At 38.8% G+C, this 25,596-nt stretch overlaps 2 protein-coding genes across 3 annotated transcripts in view; one reads left to right on the top strand and one right to left on the bottom strand.

Annotated features, from left to right (window-relative positions):
• The window catches only part of KIF20B (kinesin family member 20B), a 40,843-nt gene extending 27,331 nt beyond the window's left edge, over positions 1-13,512 (bottom strand). The window contains exons 1-12 of the mRNA XM_082052968.1: positions 13,376-13,512; positions 10,849-11,005; positions 10,242-10,328; positions 10,006-10,122; positions 9,666-9,804; positions 8,036-8,220; positions 5,930-5,978; positions 5,053-5,247; positions 3,482-3,593; positions 2,948-3,019; positions 2,313-2,459; positions 351-513 (exon numbers count right to left, since the gene is read on the bottom strand). Coding sequence (XP_081909094.1) covers positions 351-513; positions 2,313-2,459; positions 2,948-3,019; positions 3,482-3,593; positions 5,053-5,247; positions 5,930-5,978; positions 8,036-8,220; positions 9,666-9,804; positions 10,006-10,122; positions 10,242-10,328; positions 10,849-11,004 — 1,422 coding nt within the window. The 5' untranslated portion in view covers position 11,005; positions 13,376-13,512. The remainder of the gene's footprint in view (positions 1-350; positions 514-2,312; positions 2,460-2,947; positions 3,020-3,481; positions 3,594-5,052; positions 5,248-5,929; positions 5,979-8,035; positions 8,221-9,665; positions 9,805-10,005; positions 10,123-10,241; positions 10,329-10,848; positions 11,006-13,375) is intronic.
• Positions 13,513-13,629: 117 nt separating this feature from the next.
• Positions 13,630-25,596, top strand: part of PANK1 (pantothenate kinase 1) — a 47,377-nt gene continuing 35,410 nt past the window's right edge. The window contains exons 1-3 of one of the 2 annotated variants that reach the window (XM_082054769.1): positions 13,630-13,876; positions 22,611-22,705; positions 22,955-23,074. The gene's annotated coding sequence lies outside the window, so the exon portion shown is untranslated. Of the gene's footprint in view, positions 13,877-21,279; positions 22,706-22,954; positions 23,075-25,596 lie in introns of those variants that run through there. The other variant, XM_082054770.1, reaches the window with a different exon arrangement.

Below are 25,596 nucleotides of genomic sequence, written 5' to 3' on the forward strand. Positions count from 1 at the left end.
TGCTCCGGGGTGTCAGCATGTTACAAGCACAGAGGAAAAAATCTCCCTAGATCTTGAGAAATTTCTTCCAAATACAGCAAGTGTCTTTTTAGGCTAGACATTTTATAGGAACTATAGATTTTCAGTAGGAGATGCTCCCACTCCCACAGTCCAAAGAAAAAAAGTCAGTCTACTAAAGCCATTTTAAAAGCTTTACAACAAAATAAAGCCTGACCAGGAACAACTAGAAAATATTACTGCAATGAGACAGAAAAATCCAGTAACTAAATTCATATTCTTAGAAGTGAGAGAACCTGCTCTTCAAATGCAATTCAGAAGTACTAGTCACCAACAAACTACAACACACTTACCTTTTGTGCAATTGCTGAGAACTTTAGCACATTGAGTGTTTCATCATATGCTGAAGCACATTGGCTTATGTTTACTATCATGTATACCTTCCCCTTTCCAGTGAAGAATCCTTGAAGAAAATGAGTTAACTTACTTTCCCGAAAGGATATGTGCTGCTGCAACCTTTAAAGACAAAAGAACAGATGACCAGAAGTTTGATAATTTCTGGTTAGTGTAAATGCAATCCAGCCTGAAGAGTTAAAAGTATTTACAAAAGCAGTAGTCTTTAAATCAATTTAAATTGTTTTGGACTAGACACAGCTGTTTGTGAAGAGATTGCATGGCTGTTGTGACTGCTGCTGCTTTATCATTATGTCTGATGAGAGCACTTAGACCAAAAGCCCATTCAACATTTAGCCTAGGGTAGGTCACATAGCCTTATGCTACACTGAACTATATCCCATCTCTCTCTTCCTTTCCATATTCATGAAAAGGATGTATCTAGTTCTAGGCATGCAGTATCCAACATTACCAGAGATCTCTCACTCAGTATATCCTGCTTCTGAGAATGGACAAAAGCAAGTGCCTAAGCAAGAAAATGAGTGTAAACAAAACACATGGAGATAACTTTCACAACTGTTTCCCTAATCTCCCAGCAGTTTGGCATTTCCTGAATCAGAAGTTGTGCCCTTGAATTTAAAAGCTAGTGATTTAGTTTTTGATGCTTATAGGAAATTTTACAAGAATTCATAAAACATGACTAAACATGCACCTGCCACTGAATAGGTCGCTTGCATTTCAGGCACATGATGGCTATTCAGTTATATGGAAATGCTACAGAACTCAGCAAGATTCCTACCAGAATACATATACAGCTCATAAGTAGCTTTGCTGCAGGACTGATAAACAAGAATAATTTTAAGAAAGTTACTCCTTCCTATTCAACTTGCAAGGGGCATCTATTAACGCTTCAAGAGATCATGCCTCAGAACATTTCTACTATATTGTTAAAATTCCAAGTTATTAGGATCAGAAAAAGACATTGTGAATACATTAACAGCCCTGTAAGCAGCTGCTAGTTTTAATGTGCTCTTTCTATCTGGAAAGAACAGGAAGATAAAAAGACTGTAAATTAAAAAAAAAAAAATAGGATTAATCAGGAACACAAGCGAGCAAAGCTTCATCATCTTAAGTTGTGACAGACCTTGAATAGGCTGTCAGGATCAGTGTTACACGGTAAGTGAATTTGGCAAAGCACATCTGGGCATATCAATCAGCAGACAGAGTTCATTTAACTTCTCGGACAGAAACAGATCTTCAAATGAGAACCTGTGGGGAAAGCAGTTCCTGGACAGATACATCCAGCTGTGGCTATATATTGTACTGGTTTTAGACAGCTAGCTTTTCTTATTATTTCACTGTTATTTAGATACTTGAACTGGGGCATAAACAGTGGGAAGGCTTGCTTTTGTATGTGGTTAGCTAGATCAGGAGGAGAGTGTTAAAGTTGCGACAAGATTTAGGAAAAACAGGCAAATTTTATCAAAGAGCACACAGTTATAATAGCACAGCAATAGCCTGCTGATGAAAAATGTTACATTAGAATGAAAATTTAGTTAGTTCACAAAGGTGTAATAAAAGGCTGAAAATTTGACCCTTACTATGACACTAGTAAGAGTGAGGTTTTGAACTTATTCCAAAGTTTGTTTGAAAAACTAAGCGCAGAAGAAGAAAGTTCATTTGCTAGTATCTATGACAGTATATTTAAAGGGTGTTAGAATTTGATTGATTTAAAGAGCAAAGCAAAGAAAACTGAATATAACTTTGGTATAACAAGACTTTACAGTATAGAATTTACAAGTCTGTACATCTTTTCTACCAAAACCTTAGTACTAGCGTTGTGTATATTAAACAATAACTTTGAAACACTGTAGGCAATGCCTAAAAACTACAACCAGTTTGCAATTCATAAAAGAACTTACTTGGCCTGTTGACAGCTCTTGAGTGCATTAATACACTTGCGGAGAATCAGAAGAGAGGTGTTTATATTTCCACTCTCTTTCAATCTGTCACCTTCATTGCGGGTCTTGGTATATCTTTCCGAACCAGCAAGGTCACACATTGACAGTCTGAAAGCAGGTAAGGAAAATTCTGTTTATTTACCTTAGAACACGCACAAGTTATTCACTTTTTAAAATGATCACTTTTCTTAGAGGAAGAATTTCTTGGTCTTCATCTGCGTGAACCCTTTTACCCTTTCCAATGTTGTCTCCTCTATCAAATTTCACACTACTTCCTCCCAAACCCTTCCCCACATGCTTCCTAATTTTCCTCCCCGTTCTCTTCCTTCTGAGGGCTTAGATGAGTTCACAGTTATAGCAGGCTAGCAGAACTGTGTGCTAAGAAGAGGGGACAAGATACAGAACAGTGTTGCAGCCTGATGGCTTGAGGCAGATGGCCAAGTATTGTATGAGTGTAGAACATGGGGAAACCACCACATGCACATGAGGCTCTACCAGGGAGCACTAGGTTACATGGTGCAGTACTAGTACACCAACATGGAAGATAATAGACAACATAATCACAAAAGAATAGAGTGACTCTGCTTTGAACTTACTCATTGACTCGGGTCACTCGTTGTACTCCTGAATCTTCAATTTTCAGTATCTTAACTGTGAATATGCTGTGACTAAGAGGAGAGATTTAAAAAAATCAGCATAGTAGTAAAGTAGACCAATACTTTCAAAATATATTTGGCCTCCACAACATCTTTTCAAAACATTGTTGAACCTATCAACATATCTAAGCATACATTCCATCAGAAACAAGCTTTTAAAGGTATATTTATGTAGCACTACTTTTGCTTTTTTTCCTCAGACATTTCAATAGTATAAAGATAAGTCCATTTGCTTGAAGCAGAGTATTTGATAAAATGCTGTTAGTTTTTGTCTATGTTCATCTTATTGAAATATTTAATCCTTATGGCTCGAAACATTGGGACACATTACTGCTACAAAATGCCAAAACTGAAACCTAGTTATCCAGACCTTGTTAAGGCCTTTTATCCTCCTAAAAGCCACAAGACACATTTTGGTTCCTTATTCCTCACACACACCATTCTATGCCCAATGTTACTCAAATGGTTTCTCACCTTCTGCTGGAGGAAGTATTCAGTTTTGTGCTTGCAGTACTCTGGTGTTTCAATCCCAGTTCTAAAAGTTTGAAAGCTTCTTTAGAATCACAAATCTGAACCCACTGCAGATCTTTAGGAAGAACAAACATGATAATCTTGTAAATAGCATTATCAAAAAAGAAAGGAGGTATTAGGGGATAATGTATGCACACCACAAATAATACATTTACTTGAGACACACGAATGTTTTACTAAGCCTACTTCAGACAGAACTTATATGATGACAACTAAGATCAAGATTCTTCCTTTCCTGGGAAAGGAAGGACAAGTATATTGCATCATTTCATTCTATTAGCACACAAAAATACATTCCACCCAAATTAAGTGAGAAACCTTAGACTAAACACTGAAAAGCCAAAAGGTAGGGTCTATTATAAGTATGAAAGCCCTACATTCATAGTCATCAAGACAGAATTCTACCTGGACAGCTTCTCTTTTTTAGGCTACAACCTTGAGGGAGGGGGAAACTATGGACATATTTCAGGGCCATCACCTGAAAAAGATCAGTGAAGAAAATTTTGTCTGCAATATGACAATTATATGTCATCTTGGTATGTACTAGAGTAAACTTATAAGATAAACATTATGGCCTCTTGAACTAGAGGTCACCAAAATTGTAACTAGCAAAAATACTAGCTGTGACCAGGAAAATCATTAACTGGTATGCCTCAATAACATCATGTATGCCTTACATTTCCAAGATTTATAAAAAAAGATTATGTTGAAACATAGTTCAAAGCAGACTATTTCATACTTCACACATTTTCTAGTGTTTGAAGAAATTAAGGAGCTGGGTTTTTTAATCTATAGCCTGGCATATGAAAGATAAAAGCAGCAGGACAAACACCTGCAAAAAAAGCCTTTAATCTAGAATTGGTGTCTTGATAGTACAAAGAACCTGTAACAAAGCAAACAGGTTTCAAATTCTATTTTTTCCATGACCAGAAACAAACACTGAACTGTTATTTTTGAACTCTGTTAACTCCCCACCCTTCCCAACGCAAATCAAATTACATCACAGGTTTGATCAAACAAGAGTACTGTAAAATGTAATTTGTAGTCAGACTGAACTTCCTCACATATGCTCAGAAGTCTGCTTCTCTACTTAAAATACTAAAAAAAAAAAAAAAAAACCAACACAAAAACAACAACAACAACAACAAACCAACAAACTGTTGAGCTAATTATAACTATAGTCAAGAATTTCTGGAGTATCTTTTTTAAGAAAATGGAAAAAAATTACTAATAAATTTATCAATTGTTTTCACTATTTCTCCAATTCAAAGAAATATCAAGGCAGTGGAGTACATACAGGCTTTTAAGAGTCATAGTCAAGAATAAAGAGAAAACACTATTAAAAGTACAGATACTTCTATGTACATAGATTGTTGCCTTTCGTACTTAACATAGACACTTCTACCGCCACAGTGAATGCAGTTAGGAGTTTTCTAATCTAGGAAGAGACATTATTAGAGAAAGACTGAATTTTCAAGTTACACGTTTGGCAATTTGCAATGTATTCTAATCACCTTTTAAATAAGAACATCCCTTAACATCTTGAGCAAGACGTAGTGTTTTTCTCTTCTTGTAATTTGATGTAGGAATCAGAAGATCATAAAAACATTCATTGTAAATCTCAAAAAATGAAATCCAAACAGAAAACTTAACATAGTTTTCCACAGTTGTGCTAGATTGTTCCAGGTCATTTAAGAGTTCTTCCACACCTGCCAAGTACAAAACATTACAAGTTAATATAGGCCTAGTAAAGTGAATTCAATTTAAAAAATTAACAGCCAAAAACTGATATCAGAATAGCCTTCTAAAAAACACACTAAACAAAAAAAAACAAAAACAAAAACACAAAACACTGACATTTCCCCCCCCTTTTCTTAAGTATCTGGGAGTCATGTGCTTAACCTACATATTCACAAGAGACACCTACTCTATCACTTCCTTTTCCACTTGCAAATTCTATCAAACATGTACAGCTTGGATTATTCAAATCTCCTCAATGTCTTCAGAAAACAGAATTAAACTGACAAGTAAACTTCATTCTAACTTTTTAAAGTGAACCTATTACTTAGGTAGTTTTTAAATGTTAGAATTAGGTTTAACTGATTCCATATAGGTACTCCAAAAGCCTGTCAGGATATCACTAGGACCCAGAGCATAAGTAGTACTACTTTTCCTTGCTACAGTTCCATCTCATTTAATGCCTGTTCAGGGATTCTTCTAACCACTTTATCCTTGTGTTTTCTGCCCAGATAACTTGCTCGCTATCCAATTCACAAGCATATAAAAATGCCAAGAAGTCATTTTATTATTAACATAGGCCAGAAGTCAGTTATTGACCTTCAGAAAGCATCTTTGCCAGCTTTGATTGCAATTGCTTAATGTAAAACATACCCTTATAATCAACTGGTTCATTGTTGTCAAAGCTATTTTGATGGTCTACCTGCAAAAGAGAAGAGAGAATTTAAGATATTTTGTTGACAGTACTCCACCAGTACAGCACCAGTTACTTTTGTAACAGCTCTGTTGTCCTACTAGATAGGAATACAGCATAGTTGCAATATGCCAGTACAAAGTTCCTGGCTACACATCATGACTAGTTCAATGCACCTGTACAGTTCTGTTGGAAGGGCTGTTCTTACCTTGACATTCATTCCTGACACTTTTATTACATCAAGCCCTATCACAGTATATAGCATTTCAGCTTGCTGAACCAGAAAAAAAGCAAGCCACAGAAAAATAGAGTGGTGGGAGCCCATACAGAAACAGGGTGATTTAACAGGATTATTTGCAGGAGTCCAGTAACCGTTTACACATTACTCTTAACCTACTGAATCCAGAGAGACCAGATTTTTTTTTTTTTTATTACTGGTATCTGGTAAACCAGGATTCAATATCTTACAGTTTACCAGGTCAACCCTCAGAAACAGAGGTAAACATAGAACACTCATCCACTTAAAAAACCAAGTGAGTAATTAACTGCTTCATGATACAGGCTGTGGAAGCCTTTCATAGTAAAAATAAAGTCTCAGTTTTCAAAAGAAAAGGAAAAATATCTTCCTCTGAGCTCTTAAAAAGAAAAAGAAAAAAAAAAGGGGGGTGGTGGTGGGCAACATAAACCCCTACAGCTAAAGTTTATGAGGTTTCATAGACATACACTCCATTCTCAGTGTTAGGGCTTTTTAAAAATTTTATTTTAGGCACAGAACTGCAAAAAAAAAAAATGCAACTCATTGCCAAAACCAGTATGCTGAAGAGAAGAAAACTGTATTACAAAAAAAAAAAAAAAACACAACACAAAAACCCCAAAAAAAGATGTAGTTTGAGTTGGGCTTTTTTTTTTCTTTTCTTTCAATATTTTGTCACAAGTATCTCTCATGTAAAGCTGGGGTTCCGTGAAGTGATTTCTGAAATTTAAATATTCACATAATCAAACCTTTTACATTTAATGTTTACACATGTGAAACACCTACCCAAATCTGTCTCTGTTGAAGTAGATGCAAACTTTGCTATCAAATTTATGACCTGAATTATTTTTGTTATAGCCAGAGTTTTTGAAACTAGGGAGGACATATATGTGTATTCAAACACAAATGTGATGGAGTTTTCTGAAATCCATAAAGACTGCTAGAGCTAGATTTAACATATGCCTGTGCTTTTGAAGTGAAGTCTTAAAGAATTTTGCTGCCACCTGCTTTCCAGACTGGAAAAGTCCAGTTAACTATTAATAACTTGATTTATTTATTTTTTTAATCCATGAGTTAACAAATATATTTCATCCCACAACAGCCAGAACACCATTATAACCTAGCATAGCACTTGGGAGATGCTTAATCCTTTTTGTTAAAGATAAAAAAGCACAGTAATCTCTTTCTAGTTCTAACTCCTAGCCTATGTTCAGTTCTTTTTATATTATTCACTTCAGAATTTAAGGTACGTTTACATGAAATATAATTTCCCTATAACTGTAATTGGACTGAACAGCATTAGAATTCCAGGCAACTCATGAAATTTAAGTGTATTTCTAGACTACTCAACAGGAATCTGTTAAAAAATAAAGACCATTCGCCTCCTTTGAGGATATTTTCCAAACTGGAATAGGGGAACAACCTCAAAATCATTAATTTTTTCCAAGTATTCTGAAAGATAGTAAATCATTTAAAAGAACAGACCTACTAGCATCCCCACAGATGAAGAGGCTATTTGCATTCAGTCTTTATTAAGCACTAGTAACCAAAGACAAGAAATTATCAGGTGCCCAAGCCACAGAAAAAAGAAAAGCTTAGAGTTTACATCCTATCAAATACTCAGCCACAGAAGAAAAGGGTTCATCAGCTCTGCTCCTCACTTTGCTGCTACTTTGAATAGCTGGCTGACAGCAAATAGACACAGCCACACTTAAATACAGATGGTGTCTTCCCACTGAAAAAATACACAGGGTAATATCAAGCAATCTAAATATCCCTGTATCCATCAGTATAAAAAGCAGTGCTCCTCTACCTCTTTTGTTAGGCGAAGTATTGAATTTTTAATAGCAGTTTCTTCTCTCACTTGGTCTTTAGTCAGCTTTATATAATCTCTACACCGATGGGGTTTGAGATCCATTGCTGTATATAGCTTTCCTTGAATACTTTTGAACAACATATCCATAGTCCTTGGAAGAATACCAACATCATCTTCTGTCCCTGAAAGCAACATACCAAAGAAAGACTAATTATTACTGTGAGCAAGTTATACAGATAAATGAATACAGAAAGATAAGCAATTTAATCTCAGGGCATACATGAGAGATTTGGAGGCCTTTTTACAGCATGAAACAGTGGGGTTTTTTGTATTCTTACAGTCACAGGAGTGTTAGAGTGTTTTGAGAGGTATTTGGCTTTCAGCAACAGCCCATGTTCTTAGAGAGTAAGGGGCATATCATAATAAAAAAAATAAACACCATCACAAAACACAAAAAAAACCTGCTGGGGTATTCTGCATAAGCTTAGCCTGAAGAAAACCCAAACAAACCACAGTCAAGAGACATTTAATATAGATTTGCAGTTTTTCAGTCACATTTCTTAGGCTGCCTTCACTTCTCCTCTCAATTAAGTAACCTTGAAGTACAACTGACAACTGATCTCCCAGCCATAGTCCTGTAGTAGTTCCACAAACTACACAAAAAGTTCTAGGAGTCTTGTGAGAACTTGCTCCTTTCCCAGACCCTTCTCTCAGCACATACTATTTATGCACCTGAAAGGCAAAAGGGAGACAAAAGCCTCAGTGCACACTTGATCTTTCTGAATCCAAATGCAGTTTTAAAAAGGGTTCACTTCACTTTGATTTCTAATACAGAGAGAAGAAGGGGAGCAAAGAGAGGGATAGAAACTACTGTCCTGCCTCAGACTCTCACACCATCATCTTCCAGCCTCTGAATTTATCCTACTCCTGAGAGAGATGGGCTTTTACCAATTACAGCACCAGCTGCATTGCCTAGGTCAGAACCTATGTAAAAACCAGCTGGCACTCACACCAAGCTAGTAACCAAGTAACATAGCAAATTCAAGTACTGCCACATTACATTTGTGTGTCCTTATCTCTTCTTGAACATTTTTTGTTTATCATAATGCCACTTTAATTCAACTTAACTTGAACAAAGTAACAGGTGCTAGCAAAGAATGAGCCCTCCTAAAAAACTGCTTCATCCTTCACTTTTCAAATCCTGAAATACAGATTATATACTTTCCTAACTCTCTCTCCTCACTGACTTTCTAGATGTTTGGAGGAAAAAATAAGAGTCACACACACCAGGTTGAAATTATTACAGCCTTACAAAGGAATATCACTATATATTTATGTGAATTCTGGCAATGACTCTGACAGTTTAGTGACATTTGTTATGGAAGGAGACTTTCAAGGGCTATTTATTAATATCCAAGAGAACCCAAGGTATATACAGGGACTACAGTTTAGATAAAGCAAAGAGTTATAATACAGGGTGTTTCAAAAAGACAGACCAAATTTGAAATCCAATTCATTTTGACATTAGGTCCGTCTCTTTGAAACACACTGTATTTCTGCTAGAAGTAATCCTCACTTCAAAAAAAAAAATGAAGCTAATTCAAGGAGAATGCATTTTTACTTATACCTTTGAATGTGTAGGTTTTCCCAGCATTTGTGACGCCATATGTAAAAATAAGACGATTACATCCATCTAAGAAATCTTGCACTGGTTGCTTCATGGTGCCTTCAAAGAATTCTTCTTGAGTTGTTTCAGGTCCGAACACCTAAGCATTACCAAAAAACACCTGTCATCTTTGTTTTGTTTACACAATCATAGAGACTTTTAAATCATTTTTTAAACTACATTTACATAATCTTAAATAATATATTTTAAACTGTCAATAGTCTTTAATATGAAGAAAAATAGAAGTTAAACAACTTTTTTCCAGGAATAAACAAAAAACTTTTAAGGACAGTTCATTTACATGTGAAAAAGTAAACTTCTGCATCATCTGTCCAGCAGTTTTTTCACTTAGTCGACTCAAAGAATTTTTGGGAGGCTTCAGTATGATGCTCGTTGAGTCTTCAATTGAAACACAGTCCTATTAAAAGGAAGCACAAGCAATGTAGGTGTCAAAAGAGTACAAAGATCTCAGCTTACAAGAAAAAACACACCACCACCACCCCAATCTTTTAAGTTATTTTAAACTAAATGTCACACCTGAAATTCATTTTCTCTTTCCAATGGTGTAAATGGCCTAATACGCAGGCAAACTTGTATGTGTTCCTTAGACTCCAAAGTGCTCCTCTTAAATTAAAAAAAAAAAAAAAAAAAGCAAGTTAGAAATTTGGCTCAATTCTTTGTTTGCTAACTAGTGTGTTAAGGCAGTTTCGTATTCATCAGGCTAATTTGAACAGGCTGATGACATGGGTAGCATAAGTAATTCACTACAACAGTTCTGACAAGGGCTTACACCCTCGTAGGAGTTTGCTGTGATAACTTAGAATTAATAAACTTGCAACACGTATGTGTGCATATATACACACACTCTCTACATTCAGGCGAACTAAAGATCAAGAATAAAACCCACAAAAACATTCTATAACTAGCAATTAGCCTCATTCACAAAAAACTGATGCACCCAATAAGGTATCAACGCAGTGCCACACAACTTAGTCTAATCCTTTGTATCTTCTCCAAATTAAAAACATATTAAAGGTGCTTTTCATTTTTTCTGTAAAATTCTGACTATTCTTACTGACGAAAGGACTAAGCTTATTTAAAATATATATCTCCTCAAAGAATGCTAACATTAAAGTTTTCATACCTGGCTCATGTCTGAGCTTGAAGAAGCCAAAGAAAATTCAGCAGAGAGATCTGCTTTAATATCTTCCACATTTGATGGTCCTGTTCTTTGAGGCAGCTCAGCACTAGTAATATAGGATGGTCTGAAAAGTTTCTCATCACCACAAGTCAGTTCCATCCTGTAAGATAAAGCAAAACTATTTTTTTGCTCTTCGACCACATAATGTAGAGCTTCTGAAGTCCCTTAGAAGACAAGTCAAATTGAGACTGATAGCTGCAACTTCTTTAAGGAGAAAGCTTTCTTCATCCTCTTCATAATTTGTATAACAAGTTTCTGATAGTTTGGGAGAAGGTCTGCAAAGGGGTTTGCATCATGATTAAACAAGAACAGCTCCTCTTCTCTCAGCGAAAACCAACTGTTCACCAGGGAAAAGCCTCACGCATACACTACAACCTTGCTAAAAATCATGTCTGACAAAGAAGATATGAACAAACAAAAAATAATCCAAACCACACATCACAATCATATTGTTCCACATCCACTTCTCCATCATCCCATTACAGTGACAATTTAGAATAAAAGCTCATTGCAAGAATAGCCCAGGCTTCATGGTTATCTCTGCAGGACCTGATAAATAGTTGGTATTACAAACATAACACAATGTAGCTTAATAAAAGACAGAGTTGAGAAACATTCCAAAGACTAATACATACATTAGGCTATTAAGGGGACAGTAGAAAATTAGAAGACCTCATGCCAGAGCACAAATTAAAATATTGCTTTTGAGTAATTTTTTCAGTCACTTTACAGATCAGCAATTCATTTATTAATTCCTAATTTAATGATTTCTGTGCATCTCCAAATCTGGGCAGTGAATAATTGCTATAGATAATGAAAATACGTTGATTCAGTGTTGATAGTAGGCAGGTAAACTTTATTGCAATGCATTTTTAAAGGTTATTTAAAAAAAAAAAAAAAATCAGTATATTTTGTCTGCACTTGACCCTCCTATTGCTTTTTCCTGTGATATCACAGATGTGATTTGACAACTTTTGTTACCCATTAAGTTTAAAATAACTCATTGGGCAATTACTCAGACTATGGCAGCAACTGTTCTAGGAATAAGACACCTACCACATGGCCTTCTACAGTTTTGAAGCTTTGGACACAACAAATCAGTGGTCTTCTAATACTACATGCCCACGTCTATGCTACAGCAATGCATATGCATTGGCTCTCTAAATACTAATGGCAAACACACAGTGTTCATTAAAACAATAGACAAACCAGGGTTGATTCAAAGACCCTTTGCTCAAGGGGAGTATTGCCTGTTATGCTGCGGGAACAAAAATGTTCTGGCTGCTTAAAACCTGAAACATGCCCGCATGTGTCAAAACACTTAACAGCTCAGTCTTCCTGTCTAGCCTGCAAGAGACAGATACAGTACTTCATGAAGCTAGAAAAATCTCAGTGATACATAACCTAAGCAGCAATGCTTACTTTGTTTCTTCTAATCGACAGGTTTTGTCAGGCAACTGTATGAAAGCCAGGAAATACTTGGCCTGAAATATTATCACAGTGAACAAACACTGACCTGTGAATAAGCTACTACTGGAAGGAAATATAACTGTGTTGCCACAGTCTAGAAGTCTTATTCATCAGCTACACTCTTATCAGACCTTGACAAGAAACATATTTGTTAGATAACTGACATCTTAGTTGATTTAAATATAAGATTATTTCAAAGTGTGATTTGTGAAGATTATGCTCTCATTCTGTGACTTTTTACATAAGAGGCAAAAGACAAACATTAAGTTATATATGCAAAGATGGAACCAAAATTTTTCATACAAACTCGGGTCTCAGACAGTAAAGTACAATCCCTGCCAGCACACAGAATCCAAGATACAGACTCTGGTATCATGCAGCACTGTAATTACCTTAGATATTCTGGTATAAACAGGTATATTGCCTAGCTGTAGCCACTGAAAGGTACTTGTATACCGGGATATGTTGTTGTAATTCTGCTTATCATGACAACACAGGTTAGAGCTACAGACACCCCAAGAGAAGGGGATCCAGAGCAGCACAGGCAGCAAAGCGTGGCCACAGCACACACAGCCCGTAGCTGTGGCAGGCAGCACAAGAAGGGCTCCAAACTACACAATAAGCATAGCAGGTTATATAAAACATTAAGCATCAGCCCTTACAGTTAAAAAAAAAAAAAAGGAATTTTTTCCCTCTGAAAATATTAACTTCGAGGCTTTGCACGATTGTCGCGTTCTTAGAGGACGCTGTCGCATTGCTTTATCAGCATCACGGCCCCGTACCGGGCTTTCCCCGCGGCTCTCACGCACCGAGGTTTCACACACCCCACACACCTCCCGTGACTTTTCACCCACCGTAACACCGGTACCCACGACCGCGGCTGGGAGAAGTGAGAGGAAGCGGCCTCAGCTCCGCCTCCACGAAAGCCACCCAGGCTGCTTCCCAGCTCCCAGCGCCTCCTTCTCTCCTCAAGCGAAAGCTCCGCACCTCCCGGGTTTACCTGAGAGCCCACGCCGGACGGGCACAACCGCCGAGCCCCGCCGACTACAGGCAGCTCCGCTCACCTCAGAGGGCAACGGCCACCGGTGCAGCGCAACCGGCACAGCGCAACCGGCACGGCCGCGGCTTCTTTTCAAATCCGACCAATGGCAGTACGCGGCGTCGCGCGGCCTTCTGGGAGGGCGGATGTTACGGCGGCGAAAGGTTCGATGGGAACTGTAGTCTTGCTGGGGCGGTGAGGTCGGGCGGGGCTGAGCTGCAGGGCTGGCGACTGCCGGGCGGTGGCTGGGCTTTGCCATGACGGTGGGCTGGGAGGGGTGTTTACCGAGACTTCGCACCTGGAGTCATCAGGGCTTGTCCCCTCAGCGGCAGCAGGACTTGAACTGCCACAGGAAGGCGCCCTGGCCCCTCCGGGCCTGCCTCGCCACCAGCTCTCACTTGCCTGCCTCGCCGTCTGCAGCGCCCGGGCTTGGCCTCCCTCCGGTCGGGCAGGAGGATACATGTAAGTTCAAGCTTGTCGCTACTTTGGGTGATTACAGTGGTGCTATTACCACAGGCGTTTTGCAGGCCGAGAGGCAAGCAGAGGCTTTGCAGCCTGTATATACACACGATGATCACTGTTTGCAGGCAGTGGAAGGCCAGGCGGCCGGCTCCAGGTGCAGATGTGCTGTATCGGAGCAGGCATCAGCAGAAATGGGAAACTCCGGTTTGAAGTTCAGGCTGTGCCTGTTCCTCACCCTGGGTTGCAGTACTGACACAGTGACAGCTGTGGAAAACACTTAGTAAGATGTCTTTGTTTAAAACCTTCCCCAGTTGAAAATTATTGTTTGCTACCAGATTTAACTTCTTAAACAGCAATTAGAGAAATCCTTTGGCTTTGTTTTCAAAACAGTGACATAATGCTAAACAGACCATCCTTTTGTAGAATGTCAGGGTATGGAAATGTACAGGTTTTGGTAAGAAACATCGTGGTAAGTTTCTCTTTAGACTCAGACAGGAATTCTTTGAACTTTAATAAGGAACATCTGCCTGTTTTAAACTGAATTTTTTTTTTAAAAGTAACTTGAAAGTAGTCAATAACTACCGAAACCAAACGTTTGTCTTTCATTTGAAGAAAATAATGCCAGGTAGTGCAAACAATTCTGTAAAAGAATTAATTCTACACAGATCCTATATAAGCTGCTTTGATGAGGTTGTCTTTAAGATTAAATCCTATCTTTCCTAAAACATAGGCTATGTCATATCAGTAGATGTGTACTTGATTTCAGTTTGGATGCAGGCCATGTTGCATGAGTTGGTCTCTTTTAACAGTAGAAAATGGTGGAACATTGAATTTGAAATTGTTTGCTAAATAAAACTTGAAAAGCTCTTGTAGACGTTCTTTAAGACTTAAAGTTTCTATCCTGAACAGAACAGTGGATTCAAACTACTGAACTAACCTAATGCCAAACCACCTTTTTCATACCAGGAGGAGACTGAGAATGATTCTCAAAAAAAAGGGAGAAATCAGCACCTGAGAGCAAACCTGAAAGTTGTTCTCTTCCATTTGTTGGAAAACTGAAGATCTTCTCAGAATATTTTGCAAAGTATATTCCTAAAAAGTTTGGGGGCTCTTCCCTGTAGAAATTGTTTTTGCTAATTTGTGGCATGACAAAGCACATGGTACAGGCAATAATTTGGTTTTGTTTGAATATTAGAATGCTGAAACTGTTTTTATAATACTGCACATGCTGCATAATTTAAACTAGTATCTCAGAAGACTGCCATCAGCATACTCAAAGAACAAACTAAACCACAGTCTAACATGTGCTCCTAGCTTCACACAAACCATGATAAAGAAAACATTAGATCAGCATAACCAACCCCGCCTGTTTTGGAGTGTGAGATGATGAAACTCCATCTATGTAAATAACCTTTATGGCTTTCCACCAATATATTCTCCTTGAAGTAGTTTGTGCAAGGACAGCCAGTTGCAACAAAAATATCTGCTGCCCAAACTGTTCTCATTAGCCACTGAAATGTTTATTTTCAAATTCCTTATAACTTATGGCACAAGGATACCACTCCTCAAGAGGAAAAGATTTTTTAATAAATTATTTCTTATGACTGTCCCCATCACCCTTAGAAACTTACACTCCTTTTATTTGGGACAGGATTCAAAAGCTGTGGATAGACTACTTGACTGAGTGATGAGATGATGCCCTATGAGACAGCATACCTCAGCTAACTTTTACATTGCTGTCAGAAGTAATTAGAAACAGAGTCAACACTGCTGGGACTTAGCCCAGCATCATTCAGCACATCTGGGCAGCAGCCAAACCAGAACTGCCTTCAGCTTCTTTGTACTGGATTCACCTTCCCCGAGGAATGAACAAAGTGCTACAGTTTCCTCCCAGCTTTCCTGGTTCTGCTGTTCTTCCCTGTGCTCTGACAGCACCGCCTTCCTGTTCTGGTTGGAGGCAGAATCCTTCTGCAGGATTCTTTTGGAGCTGACTGGCAGGAGAGCTCTGTTCCTTGTCACAGAGGTGTCTTGGAGAAAAGCAGCGTACAGTGTTATCTACTTGGTAGTCTGCCACATCAGCCCCTTTTCACCCATATCTTTCAGGACGGTGCTTGTCAGTTATCTTGTAATTTGCACAGAACCTGTGGATGCGTTTCACACTTTGTTTTGAGCCTATTCGGTGGTACCCTCACTTTCCCACTCCCATCAGTTGCCTTCAGGTGATGTTATTTCTAACACATATACAGCTGATTTTATGAACTTGTGAGTTGCAGGCCATTCATTTGCTTATTTTTCTTTAGTAATATAGGTGTGTTTTCCTTTATCATTTCTTTTAAGCAATGACCTGCATCTTCAATCTCACATTTCCGGGTTTGTTTAATATCATTTTTCTAGGGCAGGCTTTTGGTTTTTTTAATCTCTGTGCTTGTTTCCTGCTCATTGCTCTTAAAACATCTCCTTTTGCTGTTTGTCAAAGTTGGTGTTGTGTTCTCTGAAACAGCAAGACTAGCTTTAAGGTCATGAACTTAAGAGAAAAATGGCTTGGGTTTGTCACTCTAATTTTTGTGCTTTACCTTGTGCTTCCCCTTGGACCAAGCAGCACAGAGACGGTCACCTGAAAGCAAACAATTGTTCATGTTGCCATCCTGTGTACGTTGACTGGCACAGAGTTTCTTCCTCCAGACAGACCCAAACATACTCAAGTTACCGCAGACAAGGTGACGCGGCCCAGAGCGCGAGGCTCGCGGTAATAGCCGGTCTTGGTGCCTCAGCCCCGTTCCAAAGGCCCCCGGCCGCGCTCGCTCCGCAGTGCTGGCGGGAGCCACCCCAGCGGGTGCAAGTAAGGCCTCAGCTCGCACTCCGCCGTGCGAGCCCGGGGGCGCTCCCTGGCTCGGGACGCTTCACTCCGGGGGCAGGGGACAGCGTCGAGGACCGGGGGCATCTGGGCGGCACCAGCCCAGAGCGGGCGGGGCCCGGCCGGACCGAGCCCTGCTGCGGTCGGGACCGGGCGCCGGAGCCGGGACCGGGCGCCGGAGCCGGCCCCGGCGGAGTTTGCAGCCGCTGCAGGGAGGCAGGCGTGAAGGGCTGGCAGAGCTGTCGGGGCCCTTTCCCCGGCGGGATCAGGGACCTTCTGCCAGCCCCCAGCCTGCAAAAGCTGCGGCTGTTTTGCGGCTAATTTGGTTAACTGAGTCATTGCAAGATTTCGGGTGGGGTGGGAGGAAACTGTCACTGGAAGGAGCTGGTGGATGGTTGTGAGGCAGCTCCCTTGAGGTGCTTTGGGAGCATAAAATAGAGTCTGGGAAATGAATCAGAGACCCCCCTGGCAAAGAGGAAGCTTGGGCAGCACACGCCAGTGTGGGACAGCCAGCCAGGAGCCTGGGGGTGCCTGATGGGCATCTGGAGGCAATTCATAGTGCCTGGTACTGGGTCTTGATGCTTGGCCCCTGTCTGCTTGGCAGAGCCAGGGATGACTGGTTCAGCAAGTGAGGTGTTGGGGTTGCCTATGCTCTTTGTCCATTTACTGACTAGAAAAGAAACAGGAAGCTCACAGCTAGAGACCTGGATTTTGTTAAGGCGGCTTGTTTAGGTACTGCCCTGTGTGTGCTTCCAACAGATGCAGTGAGGCCACCTGGTCCCATGCCAGTGTTTTATGCAATGAAAATGTTCTACATGTGCTCAGCATACTGTCTTAAAATCTTTATAGCTTCATTTGAAAACCTGTGTATGGCAAACATAGTATTACTCCTTGAGCAGGACATGTATTGTCTTACATAGGAGAAGATTTTAAGTATATTTACAGAGGTATGTTTTGTTCAGTTTGCATAACTCAAGACTTAGTCTTTGGAAAGAGTGCAACTGAAACAGAAAAGCTATCGCTGTTTCTTCCTGCTTCTCCCTCAACCCTCTGGTTATTCCATCTGTCCTTCTTTGAGTTATTGCATAATTTTCTGATGAGTTAAAGAGATTACTTCAGCTGTAACCAACCCTTTAATCTTGTAATTAAACAAAAAGTTTCAAAATCTATTATTCTCTGTACTGTGGTAATACAAATACAGTTTTGAAGGTCACATCTAGCATTTTGAAATCAGAACCTTCTGCCTCTCATCACCAGGCTTAAAATGCACCTGAAGACATAATTCTGTGTCTTGGATCGTTGTGCTTGCCAAATGTATGAGTATACTTAGGTTCTCAGGTTATTTTAATTTGAACAGCTCTTTAATAAAATGTGTGACAAAGTGCTTCACAGTGATAGTGTTCTATACTGGCTCTAGCGACTAAAGCAAATGAATGACTTGAATATTCTGCATTTAATTTTTTTCAGTAGTAGTGTACTGTATATTTGCTCCACCCACCAACCCATATTTAAATCTTTTGTTATTATGAACAGGAAACTTTTCAAAGCAGGATCATTATAGCCATCTGTTAGGGCAGTTGTACTCATGCTTTCATAATATAGTGGGATTCTTAACCTCACAGGGCCTTTATAACATCATCACAGACAAAATTATGATGAAATATGTTTCTTAAATGTTTCTATGGTATACCATACTCATTTGAACTGCCAGTTTGGAGTAAAATTTATCAGGCTGTCAAGATGAATAATAATTGAGAAATATTTTTTGTGTGTATGTATATTTATATGTATTTTGCTACCAAAGGAAACTGAAGCTTTACTAACTGGAGGAGAAAAAAATATAAATCTACTTTTTTTTATTTTCTTCTGTGTTTTCCAGTGTATTTCTGTAACACTGGCAACAGATGCTACAAGACCACGAGTGATGGCTAAGTATTTTTCTTCTTTATTATCAAAAGGGGCTGAAGCATTTAGACACGAGTCAGCTGATCAGGCCAAACAACACAATATCATATTAGTCAAAATAACAGCAAAAGCAGCCTCCATTGGAGAAACTGGTAAGAACTGTTTTCACATTGTGGCACAAGAATTTGTCCTTCAAATGTACCAGCTGTTTTGCCTGACTGATGAACAGTGATGTAGCAAATAGTGTGGTTAGTTATCAGGTGTTTAAGATAGGTGTTGTGAATAGTAACACTCGATTAAAAAGTACACAGTCAAAGGTTTGTGGGGTTTTTTTGTGAAAGCATATTGATATGAGAAAAGATGACTTAAATTGTGTGCTGTCTTATTTTTAAGAACAAGTCTGCATAGATGACTTTTCCATCTAACTGGTTACAAATATAGTTTCTGGGGCATTTGTGATGTGCCACAGAAAAGTAACTCTATCCCAACCAGACCCAGTATGCTGTCTCACTTTGGGCTGTGATCATGCTGAATCATGTAAACTAGGCATTTTTGAGCTACTGGTAATTGCATAATTCAAAACTTAGCAGAGAATCCAGAAGCAGGAAGACTGATTACTGAAATGGACTAGGTGTGTAATATTCTTCCTTCCTAGTCAACATTATACTGATGTCTCGGGATGTACTGTTAGAAATGGCTCTACAGCTGGAATAATAAATGGAATCCTGTACTCAGAGAAGTCAGTATGAATTTTGCCGCAGTTTTCACATAGGCAGGATCTTGCATCTCCATTTTCCTATGAATTTCAAGTCCTTATGTCCTTTGTATAGAAAAATGGAATAGTGTTGTTGATACAGAAGGACAGATACAGTCCAGGAGCACTGGCTACTTCAGAAAATGTTTTTTGTACATGCTGCTTATATTTTATGAAGGGTATTTGAACTGTGTATCCAAATTTTATTTGGTTCTCTGAATTGCCCCCGCTTTTTTTGTTGCTTTGGGTTTTTATTTTTTGTTTGGTTTTGGTTTTGTTTGTTTGTTTGTTTTATTTTTAAACCTGTGCCTAAGTTCTGCCAATATTTGCATAATGCCTTTTTAGCTCCCAGTCCAGGACTGACTAGGCCTGTTGCCACTTTTTGCCATGTATTATGTTAATTGTTTTCTTTGCAGAGAGTGTGTTAGCTTGTAATTTACAGGTTAAGGGCTGGGGATTAATTCCAAATCTTATTAGTAAAACTTTCTTTCTCTGTGTGTGTTGTTGATTCTTTTTCAATCATCCACAGAGATGTATAAATACCAACATGGGTAACCATAATTTAAAGGTAAAATCACAAGATTGACTTTTCTAAAATTAAACATATGTTTGAGTTTTATTTCAATTGAGGTTTGGGGGATTTTATTTCATTTCAGGCTGCTTTTGGAAATTCTTCGTGGTGTAAGAAATTCAAGCTTTAATCTTTAGGCTTACCTTTTTGAGAATACTATTTCTTCTTTTTCAGTCTTACATAAAATACAGGCTGTAAATAGCTGTCTAATGGTCCCAGAGCCCTCAGAACAGCCCCAGGAAATTTTACCAAAACCATGCTGTTTATAGTTACATTGTCTACTGTTGCTCTGTTATCTTACTGGAAATGTAACAAGATAAATAAATTGGAACATGAAGTCAATACATATCTAGAGCAATGCAATTCTGAAATAGGGAAACTGGCCAAGATACCAAGGTATTTCTACATATATATCAGATACATAGCTGATAGCTGAAGACTGAAAGATTTACACTAACAGGGTGTGTGTGTGTACATATATAAATATGTTCTATGTAGAAGCCAGAAGACTGGACACTTCTCTGCCTCAAAAATATACGATGCCTCAAAAAGATGAGGTTCAAGAGCAAAAAGCTTACTGTTCATGTAACGTGGGATAAATCCCAAGAGCAGGATATGTTACAGTGTAGTCATTGCAGTATTTCCGTGTAGTATTAGTCATCTTTCTGGCTCTGACACCCAGGACAGATCTGCTTTTATTCTTGGCAGGTGTCAACTGTCTGTCTTGACCTCAGAAACTAGTGCTGTTCTCTGATACTATGTACCATTCCTCTGAGTGTCGTCCTGGCTTTAGGCACTCAGGGCTTCTCATTGAACTCATGTGAAGATGTGATTGGAGGGAGATAGTCACACCACTGACCTCCAGATGTTTTAACTTGGACTTCCTGTAGAGCCAGTGGAGAGAAATGCTCAGAGTATTTTCAGGCCTAAGTTAAATTCTTGTTCTGGAAGTGCAGTTATGCTACATGGTACAACTAAGCAATATAACCATAGCCTGAATTGCCCTCTGGAGGAACCCTGCTTTCTTCACTAGCCTCTTAGTTTAGTTATAAAAATTAATGTCTGCTATTGGGTGACACAGTTATCCTACAGTATGATAAAGGGGCAAGGAATGAACATTTAGAAAACAAATTTCTTAACCAGTGGCTTATCTTTAAAGGACTTGAAAATAATGGCTCTTTGACAATAGCAAATGGCCCAGGACTTTTCCTGGTTTTGGTCTGAACTCATCTTTTTTTTTTTTTTTTACACTTATATTTTATTAGTATTTCAGGCTGGGCATTGCCCACGCTGTAGGACAAACAGGAGGCAGGGAGCTTAATACATGCTAGACATCTGCCCTGCATAGAATGAAGTCATACTCCTGAAAAGAAGAGCCTGTATTTGTACCATGCAAAAGAATTACAGTGCTCATTGCAGACCTTGAAGAGAAGGTCTTCTTACCTGAAAGGGGACCAGCAGATGAAAGATGATTAAAACTTATAGAGTCTCAGGTGCTTCTGAAGGGGGAATTAATGAGCAGCTAATTTTTTTAAACACATTCTTACACCATTGTTTTCAGCCAAATCAGCAGGTAGATCTATGCAGCCAAACAGATGCTGGGACAGCAAAAGAACAGGCAAAAATGCTGGTGGGACAAAAGGGCAGGGCTTCTGTTAGGTAGTCTTAGATTGCCTAAATTGCTTGTGAAGTTGCATCTTTGGCACTTCTTCAGCAAGGAGTCGAATATGCAGGTGGCTGGCTGGATTGCAGCCTTTGGGCTAATTCAGACTTGTGGAGTTAGAGTGTTTCCAAACACAGCTCAACATATAGTTCTTGATTTGGTGCTGCCCTACCTGATGTTGTCACAACATGCTGCAGCCAAGGATAAGCAGGGTTTTGAAATGGGCCAGGCTTCCTAACTGAAAGTTTGCTCGCAGCTGAAATCTGAAGAAACTGAAAGGTGTCCACTGAAATGATGAGTGGTACCAAGCACTGGCTGATCTGACCCTCTGTAATCAGAATAAAACCTGTTTTGAAAAACTGAGATGTAAACAGCAAAATTCCGTTGTTAGTAATTCAGTTTTGTGCATCTGATTTTCCCTTTGTTGTTTCAACAGATTATAGGATCTGACTTCAGTTCCAGTCAGGTGCTTTTGTGTAGTGTTGCCAAGTGCTGTCATGCTACCATATTTCATCATACATGTAGGTGCACTGAGGAATACACACACATTTTATAAAGCACCGTAATGGCACAGTGAATGGCATTATAAAATGAAGATAATTGTTCCAAAATTTATCTAAATATTCTATATAAAGCAGATGTTGGCATTGTGAAAAGAACCAAAACATGTAACAATTTAGGGGTAAGGGAGGAATCCTTTTATTTTAAGGATAATATTAGTATAAAGTTTGAAGTGAGTCATTCTCTAACTCATTTCTAACTGGGTGACTCATGCTCTTGGCAAATTATTTTCCAAGATAAGTGACTGGGAAATAGATGGTATCGTTTTATTATTGTTTTAACCAGATGGCTATTGCTGTTAGAAATAAACATGAGGCTTGATTTCAGGTATAAAAAAATGTAGCTATACCCTGCAAATTATACCACGGTGCTGCTTGAGGATGTGTTACACATGCCAGATTTTTCTATCTGACGGGTTTTTTTCAGTTTTAGGTGGATGGTGTAGCTAGCTCCTGGGTGTCTAAAGCAGCCATGGCCACCAAGAATCTCAGCAGTGAACTTGACAAGGAGAATCTAATATGGTATGTATTTCTTTCCATGCAGGAACTGTGATTTATTAAAGCCTCATCACAGGAACAGTGATGAATATACTTTTCACCTCAGAATTCTTAATAAATTGATTGATAAATATTATTGAGAATATTGGTACATGGGTAATGGGAAGATCCATGCCATCTTTGCTTTGGGTGGATGTGGTACCATATTGTTAGCTATAACCCTCTCTGTTTTGTTTTTCTCTCCCTGCCCTCCCCCCTCATCCTTGGCTGCAGGTTAGTAAGGTGGTATCACAGTATAGGTCTGATCTGATGAAACCACAACTAATGCTGACACCTGCCTATGATGGGAAGAGAGCACAGACCATGAACTTGGGGTTCCTGGCCTCTTATTAGGCAAGTCTGTTACTCATCTTCCTCTTCCCCCTCCAGTTCCCTTTGTTCCTGTCCTTCCTCTGTATCATTAACTCATATCAGAGTTCAGTGTCACTGGGAACCGAGTCTCATTTGGCTCTTCATACATTCTTCCCTGAAGAAGTCAGATGTTGCCTCCATGTTGGACATTCATCACACAATTAAAATATGGAATGCAGTTTTATTGTAATAGTTCTGAATGATTTTCAGCTGAAGTAATGAAGAGAAAATTCTGACACATTTTAGTGAGGCGTTCATGTTTCTCAAATATGATTCTTAAACTGGGAGTTTAAGTTTATAACAACATTAGAAATTGTTTGTGTTCATTGCAGATACCTATACATCCTTATTCTTAAAAAGTAAGCTATTTGCTAATATAGCTGAAATTATTCCTGTACTGAGACAGAAGAATGCATTGAGTAGTAGTTTGTATTCTCTTTATTTTGTTCAGTTGTAAATATAATAGACAACAGACCAAAGAACTATTGACGTAGGGAATAACATGAATTATGTCAAACAAGGATTTCAAACAGTGTGTTTTGAGGTCAGTAACCTGTGTGCTAAGAACTTTGATCACGCTGGTAACAGCCGAATGACATAACTTATGTGCATGTACATGCAAAGATAAGCAGGTAGCTTTTCGCTGAATTTTACAAGTAGAACAGCAAAATGTCAGTGCAGTGAAAATGTATGTTTCCAATAGGCTCAAGGAGCTTTAACAAAGGAAGCTAATGCTGATGAGTTAATTTGCTGAAACTGCCAGCGCCCTGCTCTATGAAATGGAAGACAGCATGTTCTGTCTGATGAAATGTAAGTTTGACTGCTAATCAGCCAGCTCAAAGAATTGCTACACTAATAGCCAATTTTGCTGAGAATACAACTTCTGGGGAACAGAAGCTGTTTCTTGAGTCTATGATTGGCTGAGAAAAATGGGAGTTCCTTTTAAGAAAATGAACATATTCTGATGTTTTTCTAACAGAAGTCTCTTTGATTTCAATTTCAGCCCTGACCCTGCCTAAGCAAATAAGTTAAAAATATGAAAAAGGCTCTGGAATACTAGAACTAAGTGCTCCAGTTGGGGAGCATCAGTATTTTAATTTCCATTTTGGGTCAAACCAAATATAGGTTTTAGTTTGGAGGTGAGACCCATCTGCAAGTCCTTTTTCAGCTCTCTCACTGCTTTTTGCTTTAGCATTCTAGCTTTTGTTTCTTTAAATGGGAGGTGAGAAGAGCAGTTGTTCACAGTTCATGGAGTGTCTGAAGATCTGTCAGTATAGAGCACTACATAAGTGCAAAGTATTTAAAAGCAGAACTATGTTAATGTCTTTGTTTTTTGTTATGCCAGTCTGTGCTGAAATTAATCCGCTTATAATCAAATTTAAACTTGGTTGGTGAATGCGGGTGAAGAATTACGGTGCTTTTTTTGTTTGAACAACAGACTTTCTAGTTCACTGAAACTAGGGCTCCAGCCTGATTTCTCTCTGTAGGAAAGAGATCCCTTTTTTTTTTTCTTTTTTTTTTATGTTTTCATTGATTAGGTAGTCCTTGCTAATCAATCTGCTCTAAAAAAGACTTGATTTATGTATACATTGTCCTGTTTATATGTTCTGGGATGATCTAAGGTCTGAAAACTGGCAGTGATAAGGTCATAAGTCAGACCAGTTTTCTTTGTTTAGGATTTTAGGTCAGGTATATCAATTCCATCTTATACTAGATTTCAGTTGTGCCTGTGAATGGAGACTAGAGAATATAATGTAGTTTGTGGGGATTCTCTAATTTGCAGTCCTTGATCACTGATGCCTCATACCCTCATCTGATGGGGTAGCTGGCTTGTGTGCTCGTTATCTTTACTTTTTTTTTTCTTTAATTTTCTTTCCTTCTAATAGGAAATGGAATGAAGGTAAGGTACATGTCTCCTTTGGTAGTTCCACCTAAACAAATCTTTGGTTTATCTATCTGTAAGCAGAGTCATATTGTTCAAGTACTAAAGTTTTACCTCCAGATAAGTTGTGGTGTTTGGACTTAGCCCTGTGCCTAAATGCTCATTCAGACATACACATCCCTGCTACTGAAGGTGGCTAAGGAGAAGTACCAAAGGTGTGGTGTGTTTCTGTTTTACACTAATTTGCATCTGCGGTTTAGTTTGGAAGAAGGAAAATAAAAGCTCTGTGCCCTTCTACCCTCTGATGGACACCGTGTGTTCCCTCCTGCGTTAGAAGAGTAAGCCAGTTTTGTCTGCGTCGGAGGTATGTGTGTCTAGCCAGAACAGTTCAGATACATGTCTTTATTTCCTCTCCCACATACAGGCATAGAAAGTGTAGTTCTCTGTTGTTACCTGATTCGTAATCATTACTATTCATGGGTATTTCATGTCAACCTTTAAGTTCTAGGAATACAGACTAATGCAAGTGAAAAATCTCCGTGCAGCTGAGTATTGATAGGAGAATTAGTTTCTTCTCATCTTCAGATGCATCAGTGCTGAATGAGGAAGAGAGAGTCTTTTG

This window comes from Streptopelia decaocto (genome assembly GCF_964273445.1).
Source record: "Streptopelia decaocto genome assembly, chromosome: 5".
NCBI classification, from domain to species: Eukaryota; Metazoa; Chordata; class Aves; order Columbiformes; family Columbidae; genus Streptopelia; species Streptopelia decaocto.